General features: G+C 40.1%; 2 protein-coding genes across 3 annotated transcripts in view; one reads left to right on the top strand and one right to left on the bottom strand.

Annotated features, from left to right (window-relative positions):
* Positions 1-8,134, bottom strand: part of LPXN (leupaxin) — a 42,272-nt gene extending 34,138 nt beyond the window's left edge. Inside the window, exons 1-2 of the mRNA XM_066360411.1 lie at positions 8,000-8,134; positions 3,252-3,409 (exon numbers count right to left, since the gene is read on the bottom strand). Coding sequence (XP_066216508.1) covers positions 3,252-3,409; positions 8,000-8,012 — 171 coding nt within the window. The 5' untranslated portion in view covers positions 8,013-8,134. The remainder of the gene's footprint in view (positions 1-3,251; positions 3,410-7,999) is intronic.
* Positions 8,135-12,289: 4,155 nt separating this feature from the next.
* Positions 12,290-27,886, top strand: part of ZFP91 (ZFP91 zinc finger protein, atypical E3 ubiquitin ligase) — a 33,825-nt gene continuing 18,228 nt past the window's right edge. For both annotated transcript variants that reach the window (XM_066361446.1, XM_066361439.1), the window contains exons 1-2: positions 12,290-12,761; positions 18,168-18,196. In XM_066361446.1, the coding sequence (XP_066217543.1) occupies positions 12,421-12,761; positions 18,168-18,196 (370 nt within the window). In that variant the 5' untranslated portion in view covers positions 12,290-12,420. The remainder of the gene's footprint in view (positions 12,762-18,167; positions 18,197-27,886) is intronic.

Here is a 27,886-nt window from a genome sequence, read left to right as displayed (position 1 = left end):
CAAAAAAATAATATTTTATCTTCACTGTTGAGCTTTTCAACTAAATTCACAATGGCATTAACAATGTCAGATGTTTCATTTTTGACAGAAGAGTAAACTTCTACTTTATTTTGATACCCTACATTGGATGAAAAAAATGAAATCATTTTGGCATTAATAAGTTCTCTAACAGAGGCCTCTGATGACACCGATATCAATCTGACCTTATCTGATGGTTTGCAAAGGAAATCAACTCCATCATTATCACCAGTTCACTTTCCTTCCAGGCACAAGAAAACACAGAATGGAAAATGAGCAGATTTAACTTAAAAGCGTCACCTGACCCCATGGATAGGTGTGTTTCACGGTGACATGTCAACACACCTCCTGCGGCTGCACGCGTCGAGTCAGCATCCTTGTGTACACTCTTAAATTAACTGCACTTGTGAAGTAGATGCTGATGCCTCTTTATCATATCTGTGTCTTCTAGTTTTCACAGGCACAATGGTATCTCTACTTACCTCCATAGTGGACAGTAAATGTTGACAAATATTTAGTGCAAATTACACACCCATTGTCAAGGTTCTTGTGAAAGGTAATCGTGTAGTTTGGGTTTTTTTTTTTTTTTTTTTTTTTTTTTCCATTTTTCTGAAGCTGGAAACAGGGAGAGACAGTCAGACAGACTCCCGCATGCGCCCGACCGGGATACACCCGGCACGCCCACCAGGGGCGACGCTCTGCCCACCAGGGGGCGATGCTCTGCCCATCCTGGGCGTCGCCATGTTGCGACCAGAGCCACTCTAGCGCCTGGGGCAAAGGCCACAGAGCCATCCCCAGCGCCCGGGCCATCTTTGCTCCAATGGAGCCTTGGCTGCGGGAGGGGAAGAGAGAGACAGTGAGGAAAGCGCGGCGGAGGGGTGGAGAAGCAAATGGGCGCTTCTCCTGTGTGCCCTGGCCGGGAATCGAACCCGGGTCCTCCGCACGCTAGGCCGACGCTCTACCGGGGTTTTGGTTTTATGTTGAGCCAAATGTTGCTGGATGTGTTTATTGCAAAAACATTAGCAAGTACTAAAACATACAATTAATGACTAAACTGCTTTCACATAAACACTTTGATACTACATTCCATGGCAATAATGCCTAGTTTCTATTTCCTAAACAGAATTTAGAATTTGTTCAACATTAAGCCACAATTTCTTATTTTTCTTTCTGATCCTGAGGAGGATCGAAGCATCTCGGAGGTCACCAAGGGGAACATGGCAGGGCATGAATGGTGCTATAGTGGCTAGCAGGGGGAAAAACCCTGTAAAATTTTCCTACCACCATCAAAGCCACAGAAATGGCCTGGTTCTGACTGCTGTGCATGAGCTCTCGGTTTTAATAACCAGAACCTTGCATATTAATCCCGGAAGGGTGCTATCACTTAGGTTTGTCTGCACAGGATCAGGCATAGAGAGATGAGGTGTCATTAGTCATGTTTTGGATTTAGCTATAATAAAGTAAGAATTCTGTACTCTACATGTGTGTTTTATATACTACTACTCGAGACCATAAAAGAAGCCAGAAGAACCTCAGGGAGGTCTATTAACCCATGCTGGTACACTTTATTTTTTGTGTGTGTTTTTTAAGATTTTTATTAATTTTAACTTATTGTGTTAACATGGATTCAAGTATCCCACTAAATATAACACTGTCACCCCCACCCCGTGTCCCTATTTATACCCCATTTGCCCCCCTCCCTCTAACTTCCTTCCCCCTTCCCTCTGGGATTTGTTGTCCTGTTATCTGTATCTCTGTGTTATGTATATATAATTTCACTAATCCCTTCACCTTCTCTGATCCCATCCCCTCATCCTTCTTCCCTCTGACAGCTGTCCCTCTGCTCCCTGTGACCCCGCCTCTGTCTCTATTCCATTCCTCAGTTCACTTTGTTCATTGGATTCCACATATATGTGAGATCATATGATATTTGTCTTTCTCTGCCTGGCTTATTTCATTAGCATAATAATCTCCAGGTCCACCCATGCCATCGCAAAAGGTAAGATTTCCTTCTTTTTCATGACCACATATTATTCCATTGCGTATATGTACCACAGCTTTTTTTATCCACTTGTCCACTGATGGACATTTGAGCTGTTTCCAGATCTTCGTTATTGTAAACAATGTCTCAATAAACATGTAGGTGCATATCTTCTTTTGAATCAGTGATTTTGGCATACTTTAGTATACAATACATTCTAATAAGAAAACTTCATGAAACAGGGAAATTTGGGGGTAAAAGGACTTTGACTCCAAACGAGATGGGAATTCTGAGTAGAAATGTGACATGATCTGATTTAAGTTTTACAGGATCACCCTGGCTGCTATTTTGAGATAAATTACAGGGTGCAGGGGTAGAAGGCCAACTAGGGACCTATGGCTATACTCTAGCTGTGAGAACAAGACAATAGCTCCATAGGAGAGAGATACATGTGCATCCTCAAAACTATTTGGGTGGCTGAAAAGAAGAACAATTAAAGGGGGAACCTACCCATGGGCTCAAATTCTGGATATGTGCCACTGGGGATTTCATGTCCAAATGCCACAGTTAAAAAATACCAGATCTGAAGAGCATCTACTTAATTCCTCTTACACTAATTCCATTCTTATCAAGCAACCTTCTAATTATAAAGTAGGTGCTCGTAGACTTATTCATAGAAAGGGAACACACATATCAGAGAAGACTAGCATCTGTTATACATGGCAATTTTAACTCTAATCAGAAACATAAATTGGATTTCTGGTGTTTATAAAAACATTATATTTCATAAGTTTGGTTTGTTCATGTGGGTTTCCTAGAGCTTCGTTATCTCTGGCTATAACAATAACTGAATTTCTTAACACATGCAGCAGAAAATAAGACCTGCAAAGTGGTGACCCAAAAATGTCACCCTGAAAATATTTGTCTGAGCTGCCACCTGGCTTTGCCTAGGTAATCTCTGGCTTTATAGACAGTAATATCAGAATACCCCAAGCAAACTAGAGAATACTTTATTACCATGCCCTCATTAGGGAAAAAAAGTAGTTCTCAAAGGCTTATTCTTTTATTATGATTCTCTCAATCTCCTCTACTTTCCAAAACCAACCACCTTTACGATAGCATTAAAGGATTTTTTCCTTCTCTTTCTTGGATATGTAATTGTCCTTTCACACTATTTTGTGTAAGACACAATTGACTTTCAGAAAACACTCAAACATCTATATGCAAGGCGCTCCAGTAAATGAAATGTTACCAGAAAGGGGCTTGTGTTATCCTGAGCAGAAGGGATATCCGCAGTCTCAGCATGGTCACCCTCCTTTCTGGAATGCTGGTCCACGGGAAGAGGAGCCGGGCTGGAGTATTCACCGCTGTCCTGGAGGCTGGAGCGTTCCAGTTCATCCAATAACGCATCTATATCATCACATACAAGGGAGTAAGTATAGGCTAGGGAAGTCTTCTTGAATAATTCTCCCCTTTAATAGCACCCCCCCTCCTCTATTCATCTTCATCTTCTGTCAGGTTGAGGTTATTTTCCTTCAAACATCTTCCCTTACTCCTTATTTTACTTCTAGAATGTGGTCTATTCTGCCAGATATTTAAAGCCTCAACATATTGTGGCCTATTTCTTAGTTCCTATGGTTGCACTCAATTTCATAGTCTTTCTTATAATTTGACTTATTTTATTTCAGGGTATTAATTTTTATCATTTATTTGGGGTGGGTCACTCATAAAGATCCCTAATTAGAAAATAGTATATTCTACATATTTTTTTCCTATTAGAAAAATACAAGTAATTATATTATAGTTTTTTAAAAATATACCAGGACAGTAACATTTAATCTTAAGCTTGATGATGATTTTTTTACTCTTTCTGTCCCAAGCACATAACACAATTCTCAAAGAAGAGTATAAGTATTCTGCCTTTTAGGGTGTGGAGGCAAAGGAGATTGGGACGAAAACAAATATTACAAAATCAAGCAAGATTTCACAATCCAAATAGTTGAGATTGTTTCCTTTTTATTTTCTTAGGAAAAGCAATGGACTTTACAAGCATTACAGTATTACTTTTCTGTTAGGATGAAATTAATAACAATTAGTAAAAATTAATATATGATAGGCACTAAGGTAAGGAATTTACATATTTTAATCATCGTAATTCTTTGAGGCAAGTGATAATTGTCTTTATTTTGTAGATCAAGAAATTGCCAAATAAATTGTTTAAGTTCACATTGTTACTGGGTTCAGACCATGGCTGTCTGACCCTGGGCAATCTGATTTCCAATCCCTGCACTAACTTCAAGTCAGAAATTCTAGTTCTCATTCTCACATAAATTCTCTCGGTCACTAGGGCATAAAGTTCTTCTCTGAAACTGTTTCTTTATCTACATAATGAAACAATTATAGTACAGTAGTACTTTTTAAATTGTGGGTCAAGACCCATTAGTGGATCTCTAGTGATTTCCTTACCACAGGTTTTTAAAAGTTTGCAAGATACTGGATTTTATTATTTCTAAGGATCTGCCTAGCTCAGAATCCCTCAAATTTTGAACTTCACACATTATTTAAAAAACATTTTTAATTATTTCAGATGTTGGGGGGATGGATATTTCTTAATGTCATAAGAAAAGATCTAATCATTTCTTACAAACGATATCTACAGATTTTTTTTCATCTGTGGGATATAAAACTGAAAGCAACAAATGAACAAACAAGACAAACAACAAAAACTCATAGACACAGACGACAGTTTGGTGGTTACTAGAGGGAATAGGGGTGGGAGGAGGCAGTAAAGGGCAAAGAGGGTCAAATATATTGTGACAAAAGGATATTTGATTTTGGATGGTAAACAATGCCATATTCAGATGATGTATTACAGAATTGCATACTTTAAAACCTATAAATTTTATTAACTAATACCCTGATAAACCTAATTAAATCATCCATCTCAGAACAATATTGAACTGTCTGTGCTGTTTTAGAGATAAGAAAACTGAGCATAGAGAATTTTCCCTAAGTTATTCAGAGAATATTACCTTTCAATAAATAAATTATAATGAATAAAGAAATGGAGAGTGAACCAATAGATTAAGAAGGTTTTAGAGACATAACTAATTTCAGTATATGAACCCTAACTAAAATGATATGAGCATAAAAAAATAAAAAAGTAAACAAGCAAACAGAAAAGAAACAATGAAGAATATTAAGACTGACTATATATTCAATAATATTAAGTAAATGCTATTAATTTATTTTAGGTATAAGGACGTTTGATAATTTCTGTTAATATTTTGGTGTGATAATAGTATTTCATAATATTAAGGAATTACTATTAAAGATTTTGTGGCTGTGATAATGGTATCATGGTTATTTGTTAAATATATATATTTATTTTAGAAATTATCCTGAAATATTTACAAATGAAATTATGTAACATCTGAACTTGCTTTAAAATAATACTGGAATTAAAAGAATGAGTGGGTTTATAAATGAAATAAGATTGGACAGGATTTGATTGTTTAAACTCGTTGATGGGTACATCTAATTTCATTAAACTATTTACCTTTGCATATTTTAAAGTTCTGTCCAATAAAATGGTTTTAAAATTTAAAAAAAGAAAACAAAACTGAGGTAGAAAGAGAAAGTAAAACTTCCTTTTTCACAACTTTACTAGCTAGACTGAATGCCAAAATTCTGAATTCCAAATTTTTAGTCTATAACTTTCTATTAAGATACAGCTCCTTTCTTATCTATTTTCTAAACTGTGCTCCAAACAGAAGTCATGGATCTTCTTGGATTCAAAATAAAAAGGCATTTTAAATAAATATTAGAAGACAAGGGAGACCCTCTAGAAGAGAAACAAACCATACCACTAATAGAAGGCCGGGCTTAGAAGGACCCACTAGACTGAAAGGTATTGAAACTCTCCTGTCTGGGCCTGTCTAGGTCACAAAACAGGCCTTCCTCTTCCTGTTTCCTGAGTGCACATATCCCCGACACCCCAAGTTTATCTTGCCTTTTGCCAGATTCTGTAATTTGAAGATGACGAATTTCAATATGACAAATACGGGATGACTGGAGGTGGGGAACTCTAGATTGAAAACTCTACTACAGTCTTCTCTGGAGCCCTTCATCTGAGGAATCATATAATTATCGGTGTTAAAATGAAAGCATTGGTAAAGTGGGTTTCTTGGGGGGTCTCATTGGATTGGTAATGATTTCATCCGGAGCCAAAGTCTGCTACCAGTTTCCCTTTATCTAGCATGCACATGTCAGGAGGGATGCAGAGAGGATCTACGGGCTGGGCCGGCCTGTGCCCACCTGTCCCCCACTCTACTCCTCCACGGCAGGAAGCGAGACCTGCCCTAGGTCTTTAGAGTGGCGACTGGGCTGACAACAATTGGAAGGAATGGTTGAGGTTTAGCCACCTGAATCATCTACAGAAATGTTTCCTTCCAGGTTGCATGATACTTTCTATCTTCTGGACCAGAATTCTCTACCATTCATCTCACTCAGGAAATGCAAAACTGTGCAAATCTATTTTTTTTTAATGTTTTCATTATCTGGGTTGTTCTATCCGCCAGAACACCCGAGCCAACACATTTCTAAAGTAGTAGAAAACCTTGTAGCTTAGTTCATTTTGGTATCGAGTGCTCCTGAGCGTGACGTTGAACTAGTTATTTTGTTTTTCTTAGTTTTCTCATCTTGGAAAAAAAAGTGGATAATACTCACTTTAGAGGATGGCTTTAGACACTAAAATGATTGACATATGTAAAAATGTCTAGTTTTAGCTTAAGTCACTGAAAAAGTATGAAGTTCCTTTTTGAATTACCTGCATGAAGGCCATTAGGTATCCGTAAAATAAAAGTGAAAAAAAGCAGAGCTGGATTCTAGTGAAATTCAGGTAGAAATGTGAAATTGCCCAATACAGGATAAGAACTTGGCTTCTACCTCCAGTCTCAACATAAACTATTCCTCCAAAACAGTTCAGTACGTATTTACCAAACACCACTTTTCCTCTTTTCTCCTGTCATTTGCCTCCCTTCATCTGTTCCTCCAGTTCTCAAATTGCACTCCAAACAACTTTTTAAAAAGACAATATGCAAGATTTTTTTTGTCATTGTTTCCACTTTGGACGTACCTTAAATATATAAAAACAAAAACTCAAGACACTGTGGAATTCATCCAGCATAGAAATTGGCTTAGTGACTCAGCATGAGTAAGGATGTCAGCAATAAAAGTTGGCAAAGAATACGGAATGAGTTCCCAACAATGACAAACCTTACGTTACTCCAAAGTTTTGCAATGAGGAATCTCTCCTAAGCCATGTAGCCAATACTTGTACTGCTGGTTTTAATTGCTTTGGAATGAAAGGTGGTGTTATATTTTCAGGCCACAGTTATCTGCTCCTTCAGAGTTCCTCTGAATAAAAAGCCAAGCCAAAAAACAAACAAACAAACAAAAAAAACCCCTGAAGTTATAGTGCTGTGTTGTCTTGATTTCATACTAAACCACAGAACAAATGAACGTACCCTGGCCTTTTCCAAGCCTTTGTGAATCCCTAATTCTTAATCTGTGGCACTTCTGTTCCTTCTCCTCACAACACTCTTCACTCTTTTCTTTCTTTCCCCCTCCAAATCACATCTCTGCAGTTGCCTACTATGTGATCACTCTATGATCTCCAGTAGCCCCCAAGGGGCAAATGCTCATAATAGAATGACCATTTCAATCACAAATCAGTCCAAAAGTATTTGTGCAGTTTCTGTTTTTAGCATCAAATGCTTTGCCTTTTGTGCCACCAAAACCGTGACCCTGTATTTGCCCCAATCATAGTTCCTCACACTTTACTCTGGGCGGACTGAGGTCAGGAGAGAAGTGAAAATCAAATCTTCCAGCACTACCTTCTATCTGCTTAGCAGTACACCCACCACACATGCAGATAGCAGCCACATCTTTACTCCTTTATTCCCTAAGAGTTTCTCCTCCAAGAAGCTCCTCACTCACCCAACTCTTCCATTGTCACACGCCCAGGATTCTCTGGTGCCACAGATTAGGAGGAACTGCTTTGGCCCGCGCTGAAGAAGAGGACCGCAAAGGAACTGAATGAGACAGACTGAAGCAGCCTCTATAACCCTTTTTGGTTCCTGTATTTGCTTAGCACTTCCTCTCTTTTGATTTGGTGATTGCGTTTTTTTTTTCTCTCTCTCTCTTTCTGTTTTGTAGGTCAGAATTTTAAAAATGGGACTGACATAAAAAGGTTGGCAGGAAAATTGGAATTCTGGTGGTACATTGGCCAGGGGCATTAAGATTCAAAATTTAAATTTGAGTACCTAGTACATGCCAGAATTCACCTTGAACTCATGGATATGGCAGATCTGCTTTTGTGATTTTTCCCCATGTGGGTATCCCACTGCAACTTTGCATCCAGAAAATGTTTTTCTTTTATGAACCTGGGGAGCCACAGAGGTATAGTTTGCTTCATAAAACTTCCATCCAAGTTAACCGGCACCCAATTCATTTTGCTGTTTTTATTCAGTTATCCAGAAATTGTTTATGTGAGTTCCTGAATAGATTTTAAATCCATTAAATGTGGTAGAGGTGGTGGGACCTGGTTTCTTTCTTTTTTATTCAGTGAAGAGGAGGAGAGTCAGAGAGACAGATTCCTGCATGTGCTCTGACCAGGATCCACCCAGCAAGCCCACTAGGGGGCAATGCTCTGCTTATCTTGGAGTTGCTTTGTTGTTCAACAACCAAGCTCTTCTTATAGCCTGAGGTGGAGGCCATGGAGCCATACTCAGTGCTCAGGGCCAACTCGCTCCAACTGAGCCGTGGCTGCAGGAGAGGAAGAGAGAGAGAGAGAGAAGCAAGAGGGGGAGGGATGGAGAAGCAGATGGGCACTTTTCCTATGTTCCCTGACCAGGAATCGAACCCAGGACATTCACATGCTGGGTCAATGCTCTACCATTGAGCCAACTGACCAGGTCGGGGACTTGGTTTATTTCAATGGTTCAAACATCAAACTACTACAGGGTTCATAAAGTATGAGACTGGAAGTTTTAAGACCCCAGGTGCTAAGCTGCAGATGTCTCAATTAAGTACAGTTCCTGCCTAGTGACATTGCTTTACAGCAGTTTTCTGAAAAGTCATGCTGACGTTAACTTTTACCTTTTGTTAAACCGATTTTACTTACCTGAATAAAATGAAACATTTACAAAGGCCTACTATAGGAAGGCAGTATGTAAAGAACTATAATTATGACCCTGTGAAATAAATATTATCCCCTATTTTTACCTGTGATGAAATAGATTCAAGAAATAGTAAGTTACTGAATTAATAGGTAACTTTTCTATGGTGATGTAATCCACATTTAACTTCAAAGTCTATGAACCTTCCTCTATAACATGGCCGTCGTTTTTGTTTGTTTGTTTGTTTGTTTGTTTTTTTGGTGGTCTAAAGCAATGTTTTTCAGCCCCCAGTCTGTGGACCAGGTCCATCAGAAATTTCAATTTCATGCCAGCCAGCAAAAGAGTTAACCACCTTGATGTTACATGAAGATTGTAGACCCAATGATCTTAGTCAAATGCGCTTATGCTCGGGGTGATTTATTTCTGCCTTAGCGGTACCTGAAATAATTCTATTTTCATCGGTCTCTGAGTGTAAAAAGGTTGAATACCACTGGTCTAAAGGAATCACTCTCACCATTCCCTAGTGACTCTGAAGACATTTTGGTTTAATGGAGATTCCTACTCTGCATTACTTTGAGCAGCCATTGGATGTCAGTGCTGTTCCAAAAGCCTGCGTACTGTGAATGTGGGTTTGACAAAATTCCTATCCACACTATGCCATTTTTACAACTGAAATGCCATTAGGCCCATGGAAGTGCAAACCACTCAATAGAAAATAGAAAACATTTGCCTAACTTGAAGTAGTAACTGATACAAAACACTAGAAGGAAAAATGCACTTCAGCACGTGGCTTACAAATATTGGGCTGTACCTGCAGCTTTAACTGAATGATTAACGTGAAATCTATAATTGGATTGCTCAGATCTTGCTCCCCTCTGCTTTCTTTGGACATTTTACCTCCTCCGATGCTTTATTTTCTAGGGGTAAAAAAGTGGTCCTGCAAATCGTTCCTTGATTATAATGGATGAAAGTTGAAAGGAAAAAGGAAGGAATGCCAGAGGCCCAGTACCATCACCAAATGTAACTTGTAGATAAGCAAATGGAAATTCCCTTTTATCACATTAGGACGATTTATAATAGTTGCATCGGCTGTCAGGCAGAAAAGAAATTCTGACAAAGTTGCTAATCTGACTGTGCTTCCTGTGTGGCAGAAACATTTAAAAACCACAGAAGCAGGTGGTTCAGAGCAGGGCGCCTGAAGGCCTTCAGTTTCTCTGGGTTGGTGACTTTAGTCACGCTAACAATTTCCCTTCAGTCCAGGGACCACAGCCAAGTCAAGCAGTTGACGTTAGCTCCTTGTTCTCCACAATGTATACTAGAAATACAACTCCACAATTCTTTAAACAAACTTTTATTAAGAATCAAATACTGGCTGGCCTGTGGTGGCACAGAGGATAGTGTCCAACTGGAATGCTGAGGTTTCTGATTCGAAACCCCAGGCTTGCTACAAGGTCAAGGTACATATGACAAGCAATGAACAACTAAAGTGAAGCAACCACAGGTTGATACTTCTCATTCTGCCCTCCCTATAAAATCAATAAATAAAATCTTAAAAATAATAACCTGACCAGGTGGTGGCACAGTGGACAGAGCACTGACCAGGGATGCTGAGGTACTCAGATTTGAAACCTTGAGGTCTCCAGCTTGAGCACGGTTCATTGATTTGGAACAGGCTTGCCAGCTTGAGTGCAGTCACTGGCTTGACCGTGGGATCATTGAAATGATCCCATGGTCTCTGGCTCCAGCCCAAGATTACTGATGTGAAGCCAAAGGTTGCTGGCTTGAGCAAGGGGGTCACTGGCTGGGCTGGAGCGCCATCCCCCCTTCAAGGCACATATGAGGAAGGAATCAATGAATAACTAAAAGTGCTTCCAATCTCACTCCTCCCTCTCACTAAAAAAAATTTTTTTTTAATCAAATAATTGGTGGATAGGTCCTAACAACCCGACAGAACCAAATTCAGTCCTTGACCTCTAGTTGCTAAAGGTTGATGGGTAAGACAAGACGAATATTGCAGACATGAACACTAGCCCATCCAGACGAGGTGCTATCTAACCAAAACCAAGGTAAGGGCTATTACATGAGCACCCAAGAAATGCTCCGCCAAGCCAAGGGGAAAAAAGAATATAGAAAACCTTCCCAGGAAATCCTGACAGGATCAAATTTTGCACCAGTATCTGCACAGGCATGGGACCTTAACCCGGAAACAGTTCCTCCAAGGAACATTATACTGGGACTGCGAAAACACTAAACTACTTTCCCCATCATGCCCCGGTAAAAAAAACTCCCAGCAACCTCTTGCTTCTGGTTTCCTAACTTTTTTCCCAAAACGAATAAGTAGGACTTCATCTCCCAGGATGCCTTCGGGCAAGTTAACCATGCGCATGCGGCAAAGAGGCGGGTCCTCCTTGCCCTCACGACCCCGCCTCTGTCCTACCGCCGCCATTTTTCCTGAGACTTTCATCCGGCAGCGACGGGGCTTTTTTTCTTAAAGGAGAAGCGACAGCTCAAAATTTTTTTTCTCTTCTCCCTGCAAGACTTGGCAACGCTGGGGACAGAAAGGCCACATACAGGAAAGTGGTATCGGGGCGGAGGCAGAAGAACGTCGAGGCTACTTCCGTAGCTTAAGGAGGGATAGAAAGAGCCCTTGTGGCATTAGCGGTTCCTTAGGGAGGCAGGTGCGCGCGCAGCCACTTCAGGGAGCGCGCGAGGCGGGGAAAGAGGTGCGTTTTTTTACCCCTACCCTCCTCGTTAGACCCGCCCCTCCCACTGCCCCTAGAACGCGTGGAATTACGGAGAAGGGGAAAGGTCACTTTAGGATTGTCGCGAGACGCAGCCGTTTAACGGTGAGAACGGGTACGCAGGGAAGGAAACCTCGCGCGCTCCCTTGGAGCCGTTCCCTGATTGGTTGAAGCAAGGGGTGGGGGCGGGAACCTAGTACGTCGCTGCGTGAGAGACCTTAGAGGGGCGGGGCGAGAGCCGTTCTTCCTCTTCGATTGGTCCACGGAGCGTTTTTCCGGGCGCGGGCGCGCGCGCGACGCCTGCGGTAGCAAGCCTTGAGTGGCAGGGGGCGGGGGGGGCACCCTCGGAGCCGGGCGGAGGGGAGGGGGCGGAGAGAGGAGCGCTGAGTGAGAGTGTGCAGGACTCCGGAAGGCGGGGGGCGGGGGGAGCAGCGCCGCGGCCGCCGCCGCCTCCGCCTCCACCGCCTGGGACGAGGGGGTGGGGGACGGACGAGCCCCGATGCCGGGGGAGACAGAGGAGCCGAGACCCCCGGAGCAGCAGGACCAGGAAGGGGGAGAGGCGGCGGCGGACAAGGCAGCTCCAGGGGAGCCCCAACAACAGCCCCTGGCGGCGGCGGCGGCGCCTGCGGGGACCACTAGCAGCCGCGTGCTGAGGGGAGGACGGGATCGGGGCCGGGCCGCTGCGGCCGCCGCCGCCGCTGTGTCCCGTCGGAGGAAGGCCGAGTATCCCCGCCGGCGGAGGAGCAGCCCCAGCGCCAGGCCTCCGGACGGCCCAGGGCTGCAGTCCCAGAGCGCGAAGCCCCCGTCTCCGGCTCAGGGCAAGAAGAGTCCGCGACTCCTGTGAGTAACGTCGTCTTTCTGGCGGTGGGAGAGACCCCTCTCCGTCCGCACGCTCCCCTCCCGGCTCCCGTAGCGCCCACTCCACGTGACACGCTGCCTGCTGTGCCCCCTGCCGGCTGCAGGACAGGTGTCGCACCGCTGCCCGGGCTGCTGTGCTCTCTGTCCTCTCGGGTCTGGCTGGCGGGCCACCTCCCGCTCCGGGACGGCGGTCCTGGGTGCAGATGGCCTCTTCTCCCCAGTGCCTCCCCCGCTCCCTGCCGTCGCAGGCTGACCCCGCACTCCGGCGTCTGCGCTCCCTTTGTCAGCCTATCCCTTCCCGTCTTCCGGCGGCTCTCCAGTATTACATCACATCCCCGCTGGGAACCAGCAGCTCAGCGTTATTAGCTTCAAAGTGTGCCCGTCCCCCCGCCCCTCCCCTGGCATTAACTTAAGAGCCAGTTGGTACTAGTTAGTAGCTTTCTGTAGTTTTTTTCGCTGCTAAAATTTTCACATTACTTTTCACTTATTTTGGAAGTCGGGTGATTAACTAGTAGGATAAAAACGTGGCTTGGCCAGTTTTGTTAAGTGTAGTCTTTCGTGACAAAATTATATGGGTTTTCTTTATTTGCCAAGTAACATGTTTGTTTTTGCATACGTTTTAATGTTAGGAATTTCATCCTTAAAAATTAGACGACTATGAAAGGATTTCCTGTATTTCCTAGAGATAATGGAGGAACCAGGGTCATAAATATTTTAAACTGCTTATTAAAATAATGTTCCACTATTGAAGATGCCAAAGCACATGTATTTGCTAATTCTGGAAGTTAATCACTTTAGCCATTCAATTCATGATTGAAAACATCATTTGTGTTTTTTACTCTCAAGTGAAACAAATTAGTAAAGGCAGGGAAAATTGAAGGGGGGGAGGAAATCAGAGTTTTAATAGAATGTGGCAAGATTTAGTTTATACGAGACCCAGTTGATTTACAACTTAACAACTGTTCTAAAATTAAGAAGTAAGTTATTATTAGCCTTACTTGGATATAAATTCCTTGCACAAATTTCTTGAACAACTTGTGCCTCAGTTTCTTCATCTGTAGAACATAATGATAATTCCTGTGAGATTAATTTGTTAGAATTAATTGCAGTATGTGAAGCACTTAACAGTGATTTTCAACCATTTTCATTTCATGGCACACATAAACTAATTACTAAGATTTTGTGGCACACCAAAAAATCTTATTTTTGCTGATTGACAAAAAATATAGGTATAATTTTGATCCATTCACCGTCGATGGCTATTGTGTTGGCTGTTGTCATTTTTTAAATTGACAATCTAAAGGAAAAGAGGCACTGTCCCTGACTAAATAGTCAGGTAGAGCATGTTTTAAAAATCTTGTTGCAGACCAGTTGAAAAACCACTGACTTAGCACAAAGTCTGTTACATAGTGAAGATGTTTCTTAGAGGCTGTTTTGAGTGGTGGGAGCATGATAGAGGTATAAGTGATGTGTAGTTGAGTGATTTCATGTCAGTTCTACAATACTTGTATTTTATTACATGTCGGAAGGCTAATGAGTTAGTATATATATATTTTTAACTCCCTTTAATTCTCACCTACTCATTTGAGAGTTAAAATATCTATCTCCTTGGCACCTTTCCCTCGCTCTGTTCCAACAGTTTTACTTATAGGAATGATCTCAAGATAATTAGAGCTAGAGTAATAGATTTACCCTCTGTCATGGTTTATATTTTTCCTGACTCTTGACCAAAAAGTACTAAATGAGTCTTTTTACTTTACAGTACAAGTATTACAATGGCTAAACTTGGATAAAGATGGTTTAGTTATACATTTTCAATTTACTGCGTGTGGTGGAAATGAGTCTGATAGCATTTGAGCTTGGTAACCCTTAATCAGTAACTGGGCCTGGCACTGTGCTGAGCTAGGGTTTATGAAGATACGTGAGACATAGGCCTGGTCGGCAAGGCCCCTGCAGAATAAGGGGAAGAGTCATGATTCGTGAAGGCTGGCCAAGTGCATATGCCTGGACGGATTTTCAGAGTGATGAAATAAACTTTAAAACTAATTAAGTAGGAAGTTTAATCTTTTAAGACACTTTAAGAGGTTTTGAGTTTTTCCTGAACCCTGGTCACAAGTGCCTTCCGACTTGATTTATCTTTGTTTTCCTAATATTGTTATAATAGATTTTTTTAAAAAGAAGTAGGGGATTTAATCTCCAATTACTTGTTTTATTCAGGTCCTTTTTTATCAGCATTGTCCCCTATAAACTCTCCGTAATCAGCTTTTTAACCTACATTTGTTTTTCTTGATTGAAGAGATAGCAAAGCATACAGCAGCTTTAAAAGATCAATAAATACATCAAATTGGATGGGTTGAAACCTCTTTTCCTATTAGAAGGCAAGTGATATAATGGCAAAGTCATTAGACTTAGAAGGTCAGGTCCCAGCTTCTACTACTCACTAAGTGACCTTGGGCAAGTCAGTTAACTTCTTTAATTCTACCTTTTCATCTATAACTGATAACATATGGTTTGCAAAATGATGTGTATAGTTAGGTGATAATTAGGTTACAGTTTTCATAAACTAGCTTATGTTTATAACTTTTCCATTTGCATTGAAATGTTCAGAAGTTAATGAGAAGAATAGGATATCTTTGTGAAGAGAAATAAATGTTTCAGTGAATGTGCTCAAGAGAAAGGCATAAATTCAAATGCTAGGAGCATTATAAATTAAAATTTAAAGGCTAAGGAAAGAAACCAGATTTGAAGAAAGGTTTTATATCAGTAGTACTCTGTAAGACTGAGGCTCGCCTGACCTGTGGTGGTGCAGTGGATAAAGCCTCGACCTGGAAATGCTGAGGTCGCCGGTTCAAAACCCTGGGCTTGCCTGGTCAAGGCACATATGGGAGTTGATGCTTCCTGCTCCTCCCTACCCCTCCTCCCTCTCTCTCTCTCTCTCTCTCTCTCTCTCTCTCTCTCTCTCCTCTCTAAAATTAAAAAAAAAACAAAAAAAAACTGAGGCTCATCATTTTCCATAATTTAGCCAGTAAACCCCAGAGTTAAGATTCTTATACCTCAAATGCGGATGATTATATACTCATCTACTTTAAAATACATATATATCCAAAATTTTTTTCTTCCTCGAAAATCAAACCCCCTAGGCTTTCTACTAGTATGGAAACACAATGCAATTGTTAAATGAGGTTAAAATGCAAAACGGCTTTTTTTCATTCTGCCGTATGGAAGTCCTGTGTTTATCAGAATTTGAAACTCCAATAACTTTCTTAAACTTCTCAATTTAGCTGTTGCATTACCATGTTGACTAAAAGTGAGTATTCTTAGAGGTACTCCTTCAGGTCAGATGGGTTGTTAATGAAGGTAACAAATATTGCTCTATTTATTGCTAAAAGCAAAATGATAATAAACCTTTGGCTGACACTTTCTTGCTATTTACTGTTGTAAGGAAAAGGTGAGGATCATGGAGATAGTGAGAATGGGTTGAAAAAAACTTACGGCTTTTTGGAGAAGGCTTTGGTTGTATAAGACTAAGATGTGAGTTTTCCTCCCATAAGGATCAATATAGTAATAGAAACACTGAACCATTCCGAAGGTTTTAGGAAAGGTTAATGTAGGTTTTAATTTTTAGCAATTATTTTGGTACTTTTTATTTAGACTTAGGATGATTAGTATTATCTTTTATTAAATGTTAATTGTGACATTGGCGATACAATTTGAAATAAAATTATGCCAAGCTATTTAAAAACTATGAAATGAAAAAATGAAAGTGATTCTAAAGACAACAGACTGTATTTTGTTATGTCTCATTTGTGTTGTTTTAAAAGAGAGAGAGAGAAAACTATACTGCGCAGAGATACTGTATTGACATCTCTATGGTGAAGATCCAAGGCATGTTGCCTTTTTAAAAATGGATTTTGACTTGGGTTTTAATAAATGATTTTAGGGTTCCCTTTCAGGTTCATGAGAATTTTTTATTTGTTTTGCTTGACTAGTGGTGGCTTTGTGGATAGTGCATTGACTTGGGACTCTGAGGTCCCATGTTCAAAACCCCGAGGTCGCTGGCTTGAGCATGGGCTCATCTAGCTTGCATGCTGGCTCGCTAGCTTGAGCGTGGAGTTGCTGGCTTCAGTGCGTCATCATCATCAACATGATCTCAGGATCACTGGCTTGAGCTCAAGGTTGCTGGGTTGGGCAAGGGGTCACAAGCTATGCTTGAGTCCCTAGGTCAAGCCAACCAGTGAACAACTAAAGTGACACAACTGTGAGTTGATACTTCTTATCTCTTTTTACTTCCCTCTTTCAAAACAAATTTTTCATTTGTTTTTGTTTTTATTTTTTAAAGATGTTTATTTTTTTACCTGACCGGTGGTGGTGCAGTGGCTAGAGCGTGGACCTGGGATGTTAAAGTTCTCAACATAAACAAAATAGTATAATGAAACCCCAGTATTTATCAGCTAGATTTAACAGTTACTTAGTTTTTTGGGGTTTTTTTTGTGTTTTTTTTTTGTATTTTTCTGAAGTGAGAAGTGGGGAGGCAGAGAGGACAGACTTCTGCATGCACCTGACCAGGATCCACCCTGCATGCTCATCAGGGGGGCGATGCTCTGTTTATCTGGGCCGTTGCTCCATTGTGGCCAGATCCATTCTAGTGCCTAAGGTGGAGGCCATGGAGCCATCCTCAGTGCCCAGGCCAACTACTGCAGTGGAGCCTTGACTGCAGGAAGGGAAGAGAGAGACAGAGAGGAAAGAGAGGGGGAGGGGTGGAGGAGCAGATGGGCGCTTCTCCTGTATGCCTTGGCTGAAAATCGAACCCAGACTTCCATATGCTGGGTGGACACTCCACCCCTGAGCCACCGGCCAGGGCAGCAGTTACTTAGATTTTGCCATGCTAGCTACCTCTCTCATTTTCTTCCCCCTTTTATTTTTGGCAAAGAGGATTTTAGAGAAAATCACAAACATTTCATCTCACCCCTACTTACTGCATTTGTGTAAAATAAGGATATATTCTTATATAACCCCTTAATATAACAAAATTAGTTAGGTTTTCTTTGTATTATCTTTTCATAGTTAGAAACAACTGTTTTAAATGATAACTCTAGCTGTGTGCTGTGAGCTACAGCTTCACCAGGCTATTTAAATTTACATTAATCCAAATTAAAACTTCAGTTCCTCAATTACACTAGCTATTTCAAGCACTCAGTAGCTACATGCAACTACTGTATTGGACAGTACAGATACAAAATATTGTCATCGCTGCGGAAGTTCTATTGGACAACACTGCATCGGGTGCTTTCTGCACTGCTCTTAGATGAACCTGGAAAAGTTAAATGTTTGTGCTTTAGTAGAGTATGCAAGATTACTCATTTAATATTTCACTTTTATTTCTTTCAGATGTGTAGAAAAAGTAACAACAGACAAAGGTAAGACTTTGTCATTTTTACCTCTCATGTATGTTACATTATTACCTTATAATCAGATAGAAAATAGAACAAACTTCAGCCTGATAATTCAAATTGTTCTCATTTAAAAGTGACTTTTATTTTGTAAGGAATTATTGGAGTAGAAAGAACCTATTTAGATAAAGGCAGGTTGGGCAAGTGTAACATTTTGACATTATTTAGAAACTTAATAATGGAAAAGTAGATTATTGATGTCCGTTTATTATAATATTTTAAGCTTACTTTCTTTTTTCTTTTTCTTTTTTGTAAAGTAACAGGAATAAGACACAATATACAGAGTAAAGTGTAGACAAATCCTGATGCTGGTAGAGACTCAAATTATAAATGCAGTTTGGAGAATGTGGAAAGAGAATGATCTAAGATTTCAGCCTGGTGAATAATTAAATGAGGTCATTGGGTCCTTTCTCTTTAAGGAGTTTTAGCAAACCAAATATGCCTATTGAATGTAGTTTCTGTTTATCTGAATTATGGAGGGAAGGTAATGTTATCTTTTTCTTCCTAAAAGCACTTTTTAAAAAAGACTTTTTTCTGACTTTGCAGATTGGGTTATGAAAATTGCCCCTATCTTGTTGAGACAATTGCTCATTCATTTAATTATTATTTTTTTAGTTATTGGCTGTGTTCTTTAATGCTGAGTTTAACTCTATAGTATCCTTCTTAAAACTGGGACAGATATACTTTTAAATATATTTTGTTTATTGTGTCTGACAGGAATCTACCTAATAACTGAACTGGGGGGGGATGATGGTTAATTTATTCTTTCTCTCTCTCTCTCTCTCTCTCTCTCTCTCTCTATATATATATATATATATATATATATATTCTAAATAGAATTTTCTTTTCATAAATAATGCTGTTAGAATATATATAAGGCAAGTTTAAAACCTGGATTTTATGCCGTTTTAAAGAATGACATGTGGTTAGGAACCAGTAGCTTGAAGGTGGTGGCTGTTTTCTAAATAATTAGTTGCCAATGCTCCAGTTTCTTTTTTCTCTTGAGTTTTAGAATCTGAGGCTAGTATTTCTGCAGTATACCAGGCAAAAGTATTTTGTACTAGGCAAAATACTTTTAGAAAGCTTTATGTGGCTATTCTTTCTAGCAAGGTTTTGGTTTTGTTGCTGTTACTTGGAAAATAGAATATGTCTGCCAAAAATGGAAGGACTTGTGTTTATTTTGGATATTTTATGAAATGGGGAAAATGTCGTGAAGCTGGCAATCAAGTACCAGAGCAGTTATCATTGAAACAAAAAACCCAAAAATTTCAACTACTTTTAAAGAGTTAAAATTACTTTGTGTGTCTAAAGAGTATGTCTGAAGAAATTATTTTGGATTTCCTTGAGGGTAATTTGGAGAATGTGGTTGAAATTTTGAACCCCTGTTGGGAGATAAGTTAATTGCTCTTTGTGTAGATGTCTTAATCCAGAAGTTGTCAACTACTTCTTAAACAGTAGTTGTGCAGCTATGGGGAGATTAAAACTGCATTATGGGTAACTCAGTTTCAAAATCAGTCCCACTCTAGTACACCAGTTAAGTGCTCTGGATTTAGAGTTAGAGCTCAAGGTTTGAGTTCAGGTTCCGTCTTTTATTGCAGATAATTCCAATACCTAGCAGCCAGTGAGCACCCAATAAAAAGTAGTTGTTAAATTTGCAATATTAAAAAAAATAGATACTCTCCAACTGCCGTCTCCATCTCTTCATTAGTTTACCTGTTACAGTAGCTTAACTCTATGAACAGTACATAAAAACTGTATCTTAAAATAGATTATACAACTAGGTCAGTGAATAAAGAAATAGAGAGTATAGTAGTCACTTTTTCCTATGCTGTTTAATATTCAGAATTCACTTCAATTCTTTTCCTTTCCTTTGTCATTTAACTTCTCAAAAAGTTATTCTACTACAGAATAATTTTCCTGTTCAGTCTGCCGAATTTTAACTGAACTAACTCATACTCATTCCAAAGGTTGAAGTTTTTGGAACTTTGAACAGGCTGTGAAATTTCCTAGATATATATGACTGTAGAATTTTTAAATCTTATTTACTCTAAACAACTTGAAATTATATGTTTTCCTTCAGTAAAGATAAGAACTATTGACATGTTTGAACAAATATTGCACACACAGAAAAGCAACTTGCTATTTTTAAGTTGTTAAATTGCAAGGTACCAAGTTCATTTATAAAACTGAAATAGTAATAAAGAAATATGTTTAGTATTGGTCCCTGTTCTTGCTACATTGATTTCACCCTAATGTGTATATGTAAAACAGATGGACAGTTGCTTTGCAGAAATAGTGTTTACTCATTCAACATGTAATTAGTAAGTATCCTCTATGTGCCCAGCACCATTCCTGGTACTGAGTTGTGTTGGTAATCAAGTAAGTACAATGAAGACATTAAAACGATGTAATATAAAGGTTGATAAAGTTGGGAATAGCAACACTAGGTTTCCAACAGATGGCAAAGGAAGATCTTGAGAAGGCGACATTTGAGCTCAGACCAGAATATGCAAATAGATATCTGGACGAAGAGCCTTCTACACAGAAAGAGGAGACCACCAAAGCTTCAAACTGGAAAGCTTAGTTTGCCCACTGCCGAAGGATTATCATCATCACTGTGGAACTTTCAAGAATATTAGCAAAATTTTGAGGGATGGAGCCTGGCTAGTTCCTTTTGAACTTGGCTTTGTTTTCATATTGTGCTCTTTGATCTGAACCACGAGACATATAATTCCAGTCTTAACTCTTACATATACTATCAGTTTTAGCTGAAAGAACTCTCCTTCACAATTTAATGATACTCCTATGAAGTTGGCTTAAATATAACTCACTTTCCCTGACTTTTTTTTTAATACTGTCAAGATTGGCTAATATTTCAGTATAGACTTAACTAATTATTTATGGAAAACAAAATAGAACTAATTATAAAAATATACAGAGTAGTCTGATCAGGTTTCAGAAACTCAAGTTTCTGACTATTACAATAATGCTTATGTGTCAGATGGCCGACAGTACATTAGGGAGGCATTTTATTCTATTTCCTTCTAGCCCTTTTTCTTAAGGTAGCAAGAACCATATTATTTCTTTCATTGTGAGAATGATCTCCTTGGACATCATCTTCCTTCTTGGGGATGTCCTCTGACCTTTAAATCATTTTTTTAGTTCATATATCCAGAAAACATACCTCATTTATGATATATCTGGATTGTCAAACAAACTTAGCCTTGATTATCAGCTCATTTTAGTTATGGGACATTTTATAAATCAGGTAAATGAGTCTTTGTTACTACAAAAAAAACCTTTATAACAATTTTCCGGATACATTGTAAGAACTATCTCTGACACAGTTATAAGTTTATTCTGTTATATATAGTAATTATTTTATATTAAAATCCCTTTCCCTAGCAAGGCCACTGGAGAGTTAGAGCAGAATGCCTATATAAAAGAAAATTAGAGCAGACGAAACCTAATGTCCTGAGTGGGGAAACCTATATTCAGCCGATAAGAATACAAAACCCTTAAGCGAGGGGCCTCTCTGCATGAGGCCCTAACATTATCCTCACACTGAGATTATCCTGAGTGGACCAGAACCTCGAACATAGAGGAATTCGCTCTGATTTAATACTCCCTGACCTTTTCAGTCCAAGAGGGGTCAAGCTCCTTCAAATGCCCACTAGCTAGAGTAATCTGAGTGCAGCCACTGCAGTTGAGTTCCCTACAGGGCAGCTATGGTTTAGTCTTCTGTCTACCTACCTCATTAAACTTGGCTTGTTTCTTTGACCCTATTTAAAAGCCCAGCTTGTATCCTATCTTCTTATTGGTTGTTTCTGTTCATAATTTTGTCTCAGAATTTTTAAGCTGTTTTCTTGGATTGAACATACAATACAGAGATGTGTTATAGAATCAGGTACCTGAAACCTATATACACATTGCTCCATGTATAAGACGCACCTTAATTTTGGGACCAGAAATTTGAAAAAAAAAAATGATATTGCATAAACTTAATGAACTCAAGTTTTATTCATCATAAAATTCATACAACTCCTCATCACTGTCAAAACTCCCATCCATTAACTTGTCCTCACCTGTGTTTAATGATGAATCACTGTCTTCATATATTGCCTCGTCCTCGGTTTCATCTATGGCATTTGAAATGCCACACTTCTTAAATGACTTGACAACAATCTCAGTCTTGATATTATTCCAGGATCTTTTCACCCAGGTACAAACTCCTCCTATAGTTGGTTTCTTCACTCTTCCTGCTGGTGTCAGATTATCCCCAGAAGACTTCATCCATTGGTTCCATTCGTCTCTCTTGGCAGCTTTGAAGGGTTTGTTAATGCTGACTGGAGCTGGGATGTCAAGCCTCCAGGTATGATGGCAAGTTTTGTTTTTTGCTCTGCGGCAGTCGTCTTTTTGTTTTTTTGTAATGTGTGCCCTGAACTGATTAAGCACCAATAGGGCAGGTATGCGTAAGAGCCCACCTGGTCTCCTTCTCCAAACTTTCTCAAACCAGATCTTCATCCCATCGGATCCATCCAACCCTTGTTGTGAACGTGGACAATCATTCCTCAAGGAATGTCTTTTTTTGGCATTGTTTTGCGTTTGACAATCAGCATAGGAGGCAGCTTGGTTCCGTCAGCACAACAAGCTAGAACAACTGTATCATGGCCCTTTTCGTGTCCACTTGTCTTCACACTTAAGAGTTTTCACTCCCTTCTTATCAACAGTTCTGTTACTTGGGACATCAAATTGAAGGGGGACTTTGTTCATATTTGCAATCTGTCCCAACTCAAACTGATGTGTCTTCCAACAGGAATGACAAAACGATGAAATTCAAGGACCTTCTGCTCATAGCTTTCAAGCATCTTTTGGGCAAGTCTGGTGAATGTACGCATGCTTAGTCCATTCTGTTTCATGAACCTGAAGCACCAATTGTGTCTTTTTGAAATCAGTAACTTCTTTTTCATCAGCAATTCTTGCCTCATGCTGACTTTTTGTGGACAGGAATTCCAGTTGCCCTTTGTTCTTCAATCCATATCTTCAACTCACTCTCTGCATCAGGACATTTTGCTGACTTGCCTCTCATGGCCTTCTGCCGTGGCATTTCCAATAGGGTTTCTTCTTCCCATAGCCAGTCTCAGATTGATTTCTCAGCTAGAGGAGGACAAAACTTAGGTTCAACAGCACGGTTTCCATTCACTTTTGCAAACTGGATCACTTTTAACTTGAATTCTGGGTAGAATGTAGCAAAACGTAACTTACCATAATATACCAGTGACAAGTGCGGAACTGAGTGCAAAGACAAGCTCAAAAAAGCGGGAAATGCAAGTAAAAAATCTACAACTGCTGTAGAAGACACACCCAGTTTTAAGACCCCAAATTTTTTGAAAAAGGGTGCATCTTATACATGGGGAAATACAGGTAATGTTAACTGGTGTCACCCTGATAAATTCAATTAAAAAGTAAATTAATGAACTATTTTCTTTACTGTAACTCCCCCTGAACTCTTGTATCAATTGTCTATGGCTATATAAGAAACCATCAAAAAATTTAATGGTTTAAAATACAACAGTTTGTTACTTTCTAGTTAGGATGTTTCCTTTCTATGTTGGTCTTCCAATCCATATCCATTCATGCCGTGATGGTCTGAGGGTCAAGTTCCAAAGGCTGAAGGCAGAATCTGCAAGGCATCTTGAAGCCCCAACATGACACAAGGTCAGCATTTTAACAAGTCAGCCATGTGTGTATATTGGCAACAAAGTATTGAGATTATAAAATTAAAAAATACCATTAAAGTAGTATCAAAACTATGAACCTGCTTAGGGATGAGTCTGACAAATGTGTGAAAGACTCATACAACTTAACACCAAAAATAATCCAAAAATGGTCAGAGGACATGGAAAGGCATTTCTCCCCAAAAAGACATTCAGATGGCCAACAGACATGCAAAGATGCTCAACATCACTAATGATCAGGGAAATTAAACTACAATGAGATGAACACCAGTCAGAGTGGCTACTGTCAAAAAGTTAACAAATAACGTGTTGGCAATACTGTGGAGAAAAGAGAACCCTTTTGCACTGTCGGTGGGACTGTAAAGTGGTGCAATCCCTATGGAAAAAGCATGAAGCTTCATCAATAAAAATTGGTATACCATACGACCCAGCAATACGACAAATATACCATACGACCCAGCGAGTCCACCTCTAGCTATTTATCTAAAGAAAATGAAAACACTAATTCAAAAAGATACAAGCACCTTTATGTTCGTTTCAGCATTGGTTATAATAGTCAAAATATGGAAGCAACCTAGGTGTCTGTTGATGAATGGATAAAGAAGATGTGATACAGATGCATACCTACAAACAGTGGGATATTATGCACCAAAATAAAGAATGAAATCTTCCATTTGCGACAAGATAGATGGATCTAGAGGGCATTAGGCTAAGTGAAATAAGTCAGGCAGAGAAAGACAAATGACATATGGTTTCACTTACATGTGAACTCAAAACAAACCGGACTCATTGAAATAGACCAAAGGGATGGTTTCTAGAAGGGAGGGCGGGTGGGGATGAGTAAAAAGGAGAAGGGGAAATATAGTTAATAGTACTGGATAAGTTTACACATTAACAGATGATTACTAGAATTAGTGGGGTGATTACATTGTAAGGCAGGGGTCCCCAAACTATGGCCCGCAGGCCGCATATGGCCCCCTGAGGCCATTTATCTGGCCCCCACCGCAGTTCCGGAAGGGGCACCTCTTTCATTGGTGGTCAGTGAGAGGAGCATAGTTCCCATTGAAATACTAGTCAGTTTGTTGATTTAAATTTATTTGTTCTTTATTTTAAATATTGTATATGTTCTCATTTTGTTTTTTTTACTTTAAAATAAGATATGTGCAATGTGCATAGGGATTTGTTCATAGTTTTTTTTAGAGTCTGGCCCTCCAACGGTCTGAGGGACAGTGAACTGGCCCCCTGTGTAAAAAGTTTGGGGACCCCTGTTGTAAGGTATAAAAATGTTGAATCTGAAACTAATATAACCAATATAAGATTGCATACAAACTATACTTAAAAATTTTTTAATTAAAAATTTCTTTTATTTTTTGAGGGGGATGAGAAGCACCAACTGTAGTTGTACTTTAGTTGTTCACTGATTGCTTCTTATAAGTGCCTTGTGGAGGGGGCTCAAGCCAAGCCAGCAACCATGGGATCATATTGATGGTTTGGAACTGGGACTTCAGCATTCTGGGTTGATACTTTATTTACTGTACTACCACTGGTCAGGCCTAGTTTTATTTTGAGACTGGAATTTGAATCTCTGAGCATGTCTTTAACTTTGCCCACTTTATTCAGTGCAGTTTAGGTGCAGCCAGCCGATTGCATTATACTTGTTAGTTTGAAATGTTCTAAGGTATCAAATACCTAATCACTAGAACTTGGCCTTACATGTGAACTCTAAAAACATGTATTATAAGTTCACATAGGCCCTGGCCGGTTGGCTCAGTGGTAGAGCGTCAGTCTGGCATGCGGAAGTCCTGGGTTCGATTCCCGGCCAGGGCACACAGGAGAAGCGCCCATCTGCTTCTCCACCCCTTCCCCTCTCCTTCCTCTCTGTCTCTCTCTTCCCCTCCCGCAGCCAAGGCTCCATTGGAGCAAAGATGGCCCGGGTGCTGGGGATGGCTCCGTGGCCTCTGCCTCAGGCACTAGAGTGGCTCTGGTCGCAACAGAGTGATGCCCTGGATGGGCAGAGCATCGCCCCCTGGTGGGCATGCTGGGTGGATCCCGGTCAGGCACATGCAGAAGTCTGTCTGACTGCCTCCCCGTTTCCAGCTTCAGAAAAATACAAAAAAAAAAAAAGAAAAGTTCACATGTATTAAAAGTACAGCGGTACCTTGAGATACGAGCAGACCAACATACTTTTTTTTTTTTTAAGATACGAGTTGCGACTCAGTCCATATTTTTGTTCAAGATACAAGTCGTGATTTGAGAAGCTGCCGCTAGTTGGCGCATTGGTGCACAGGTCTAGTTTCGGCAGCACAACACCAGCATCTCATTCTTTTTCACCTGTTACCCACAGAGTCAAGTTGAATCTCATGCGCTGTACTCATTTTTGCATTTTTTACGAACTTTTTTTGTGTGCTATCATGGGGCTGAAGAAAGTGAGTGTAAAGGACAGTGGTGAGAAGAAGAGAATGATGTCGATAGAAGTAAAGCAAGAAATAATAAAAAACATGAGTGTGGTGTACGAGTGATTGAACTGGTAAGGCTGTATAACCGCAATACATCTACAATTTGTACCATCCTTAAACAAAAGCATGTCATCAAAAGCACAAATTCAGCAAAAGGAACTATAATTCTTTCCCAATTAAGGACAAATATCCATGAAGAAATGGAGAGGCTTTTGCTGGTGTGGGTGAAAGAAAGAGCTGGCCGAAGATACAGAGACGGAGGCTATAATATGCGAAAGGCACATATACGAAGACTTGAAGAAGAAAGAACCATCAACCTCAAAAGAGGCAGCAAAAGATACGTTTAAGGGAAGTCACAGCTGGTTTGAAAATTTCAAGAAGAGATCTGGCATCCACTCGGTGGTGAGGCATGGTGAAGCTGCGAGTGCTGACGTTAAGGCAGCTGAGGAGTAAGTACATCGCACGTTTTGCTGCACTCATCACAAAGGAAGGCTGCATCCCCCAACAGTGTTCAGCTGGGACGAAGCAGGATTGTTTTGGAAAAAAATGCCCCAGAGGACTTCCAACACCACAGAGGAGAAGAAGCTGCCAGGCCATAAATGCATGAAGGACTGTCTGACCCTTGCATTGTGTGCAAATGCTAGTGGTGACTGTAAAGTAAAGCCACTGCTAGTGTATCATTCCGAAAATCCTTGAGCCTTTAAGACTCACAAGATTCTTAAAGAAAAACTGCAGGTTATGTGGCGCGCCAATGCTGGGGCAAGGGTTACGTGGCCGTTTTTTATTGATTGGGTAAATCTCGTCTTTGGTTCTGCAGTGAAGAAATATCTTCAAGAAAATAAACTCCTGATGAAAGCATTACTAATCTTTGATAATGCTCCAGCCCACCCACCTGGTCTTGAAGATGACATTCTTGATGAGTTCAAATTCATGCAAGTCCTCTACCTCCCACCCAACATGACTTCAGTCTTGCAACCTAAGGATCATTAGGTCATTTCCAACTTTAAAAAGCTTTACACAAAACTGCCACTACTTTGAGGTGACTGAGAATAAAATTCTAACCTTTTGAGAGTTTTGGAAAGATCACTACAACATCATGATATGTTTATGCATTATTGACTTGGCATGGCAAGAGGTTACAAGAAGAACCTTGAACTCGGCCTGGAAAAAGTTATGGCCTGATGTTGTTGCAGACAGGGACTTCGAAGGATTTGAACCAGAGACCGAGACCAAGGTAGAAGCGTTGGAGGAGATTGTGTCCCTCGGAAAGTCCATGGGTCTGGAGGTAGATGAGGGTGACGTAAATGAGCCCGTTTAGGAACATGAGGTGGAACTCTCAACTGAGGAGTTGAAGGAGCTACAGATGATGCAACATATGGAGCTTCTGCAAGAGATTAGTAGTGAGGAGGAGGTAGAGCGGGAGGCAGTGATTTCTACGAGTGAAATTAAAGACATGCTGGCAA

The sequence above is a fragment of the Saccopteryx leptura genome, chromosome 1 (genome assembly GCF_036850995.1).
Source record: "Saccopteryx leptura isolate mSacLep1 chromosome 1, mSacLep1_pri_phased_curated, whole genome shotgun sequence".
In the NCBI taxonomy this organism is placed as follows: Eukaryota; Metazoa; Chordata; class Mammalia; order Chiroptera; family Emballonuridae; genus Saccopteryx; species Saccopteryx leptura.
Note: the sequence above shows the minus strand (reverse complement) of the source record. Positions and strands in the feature narration are given on the sequence as shown.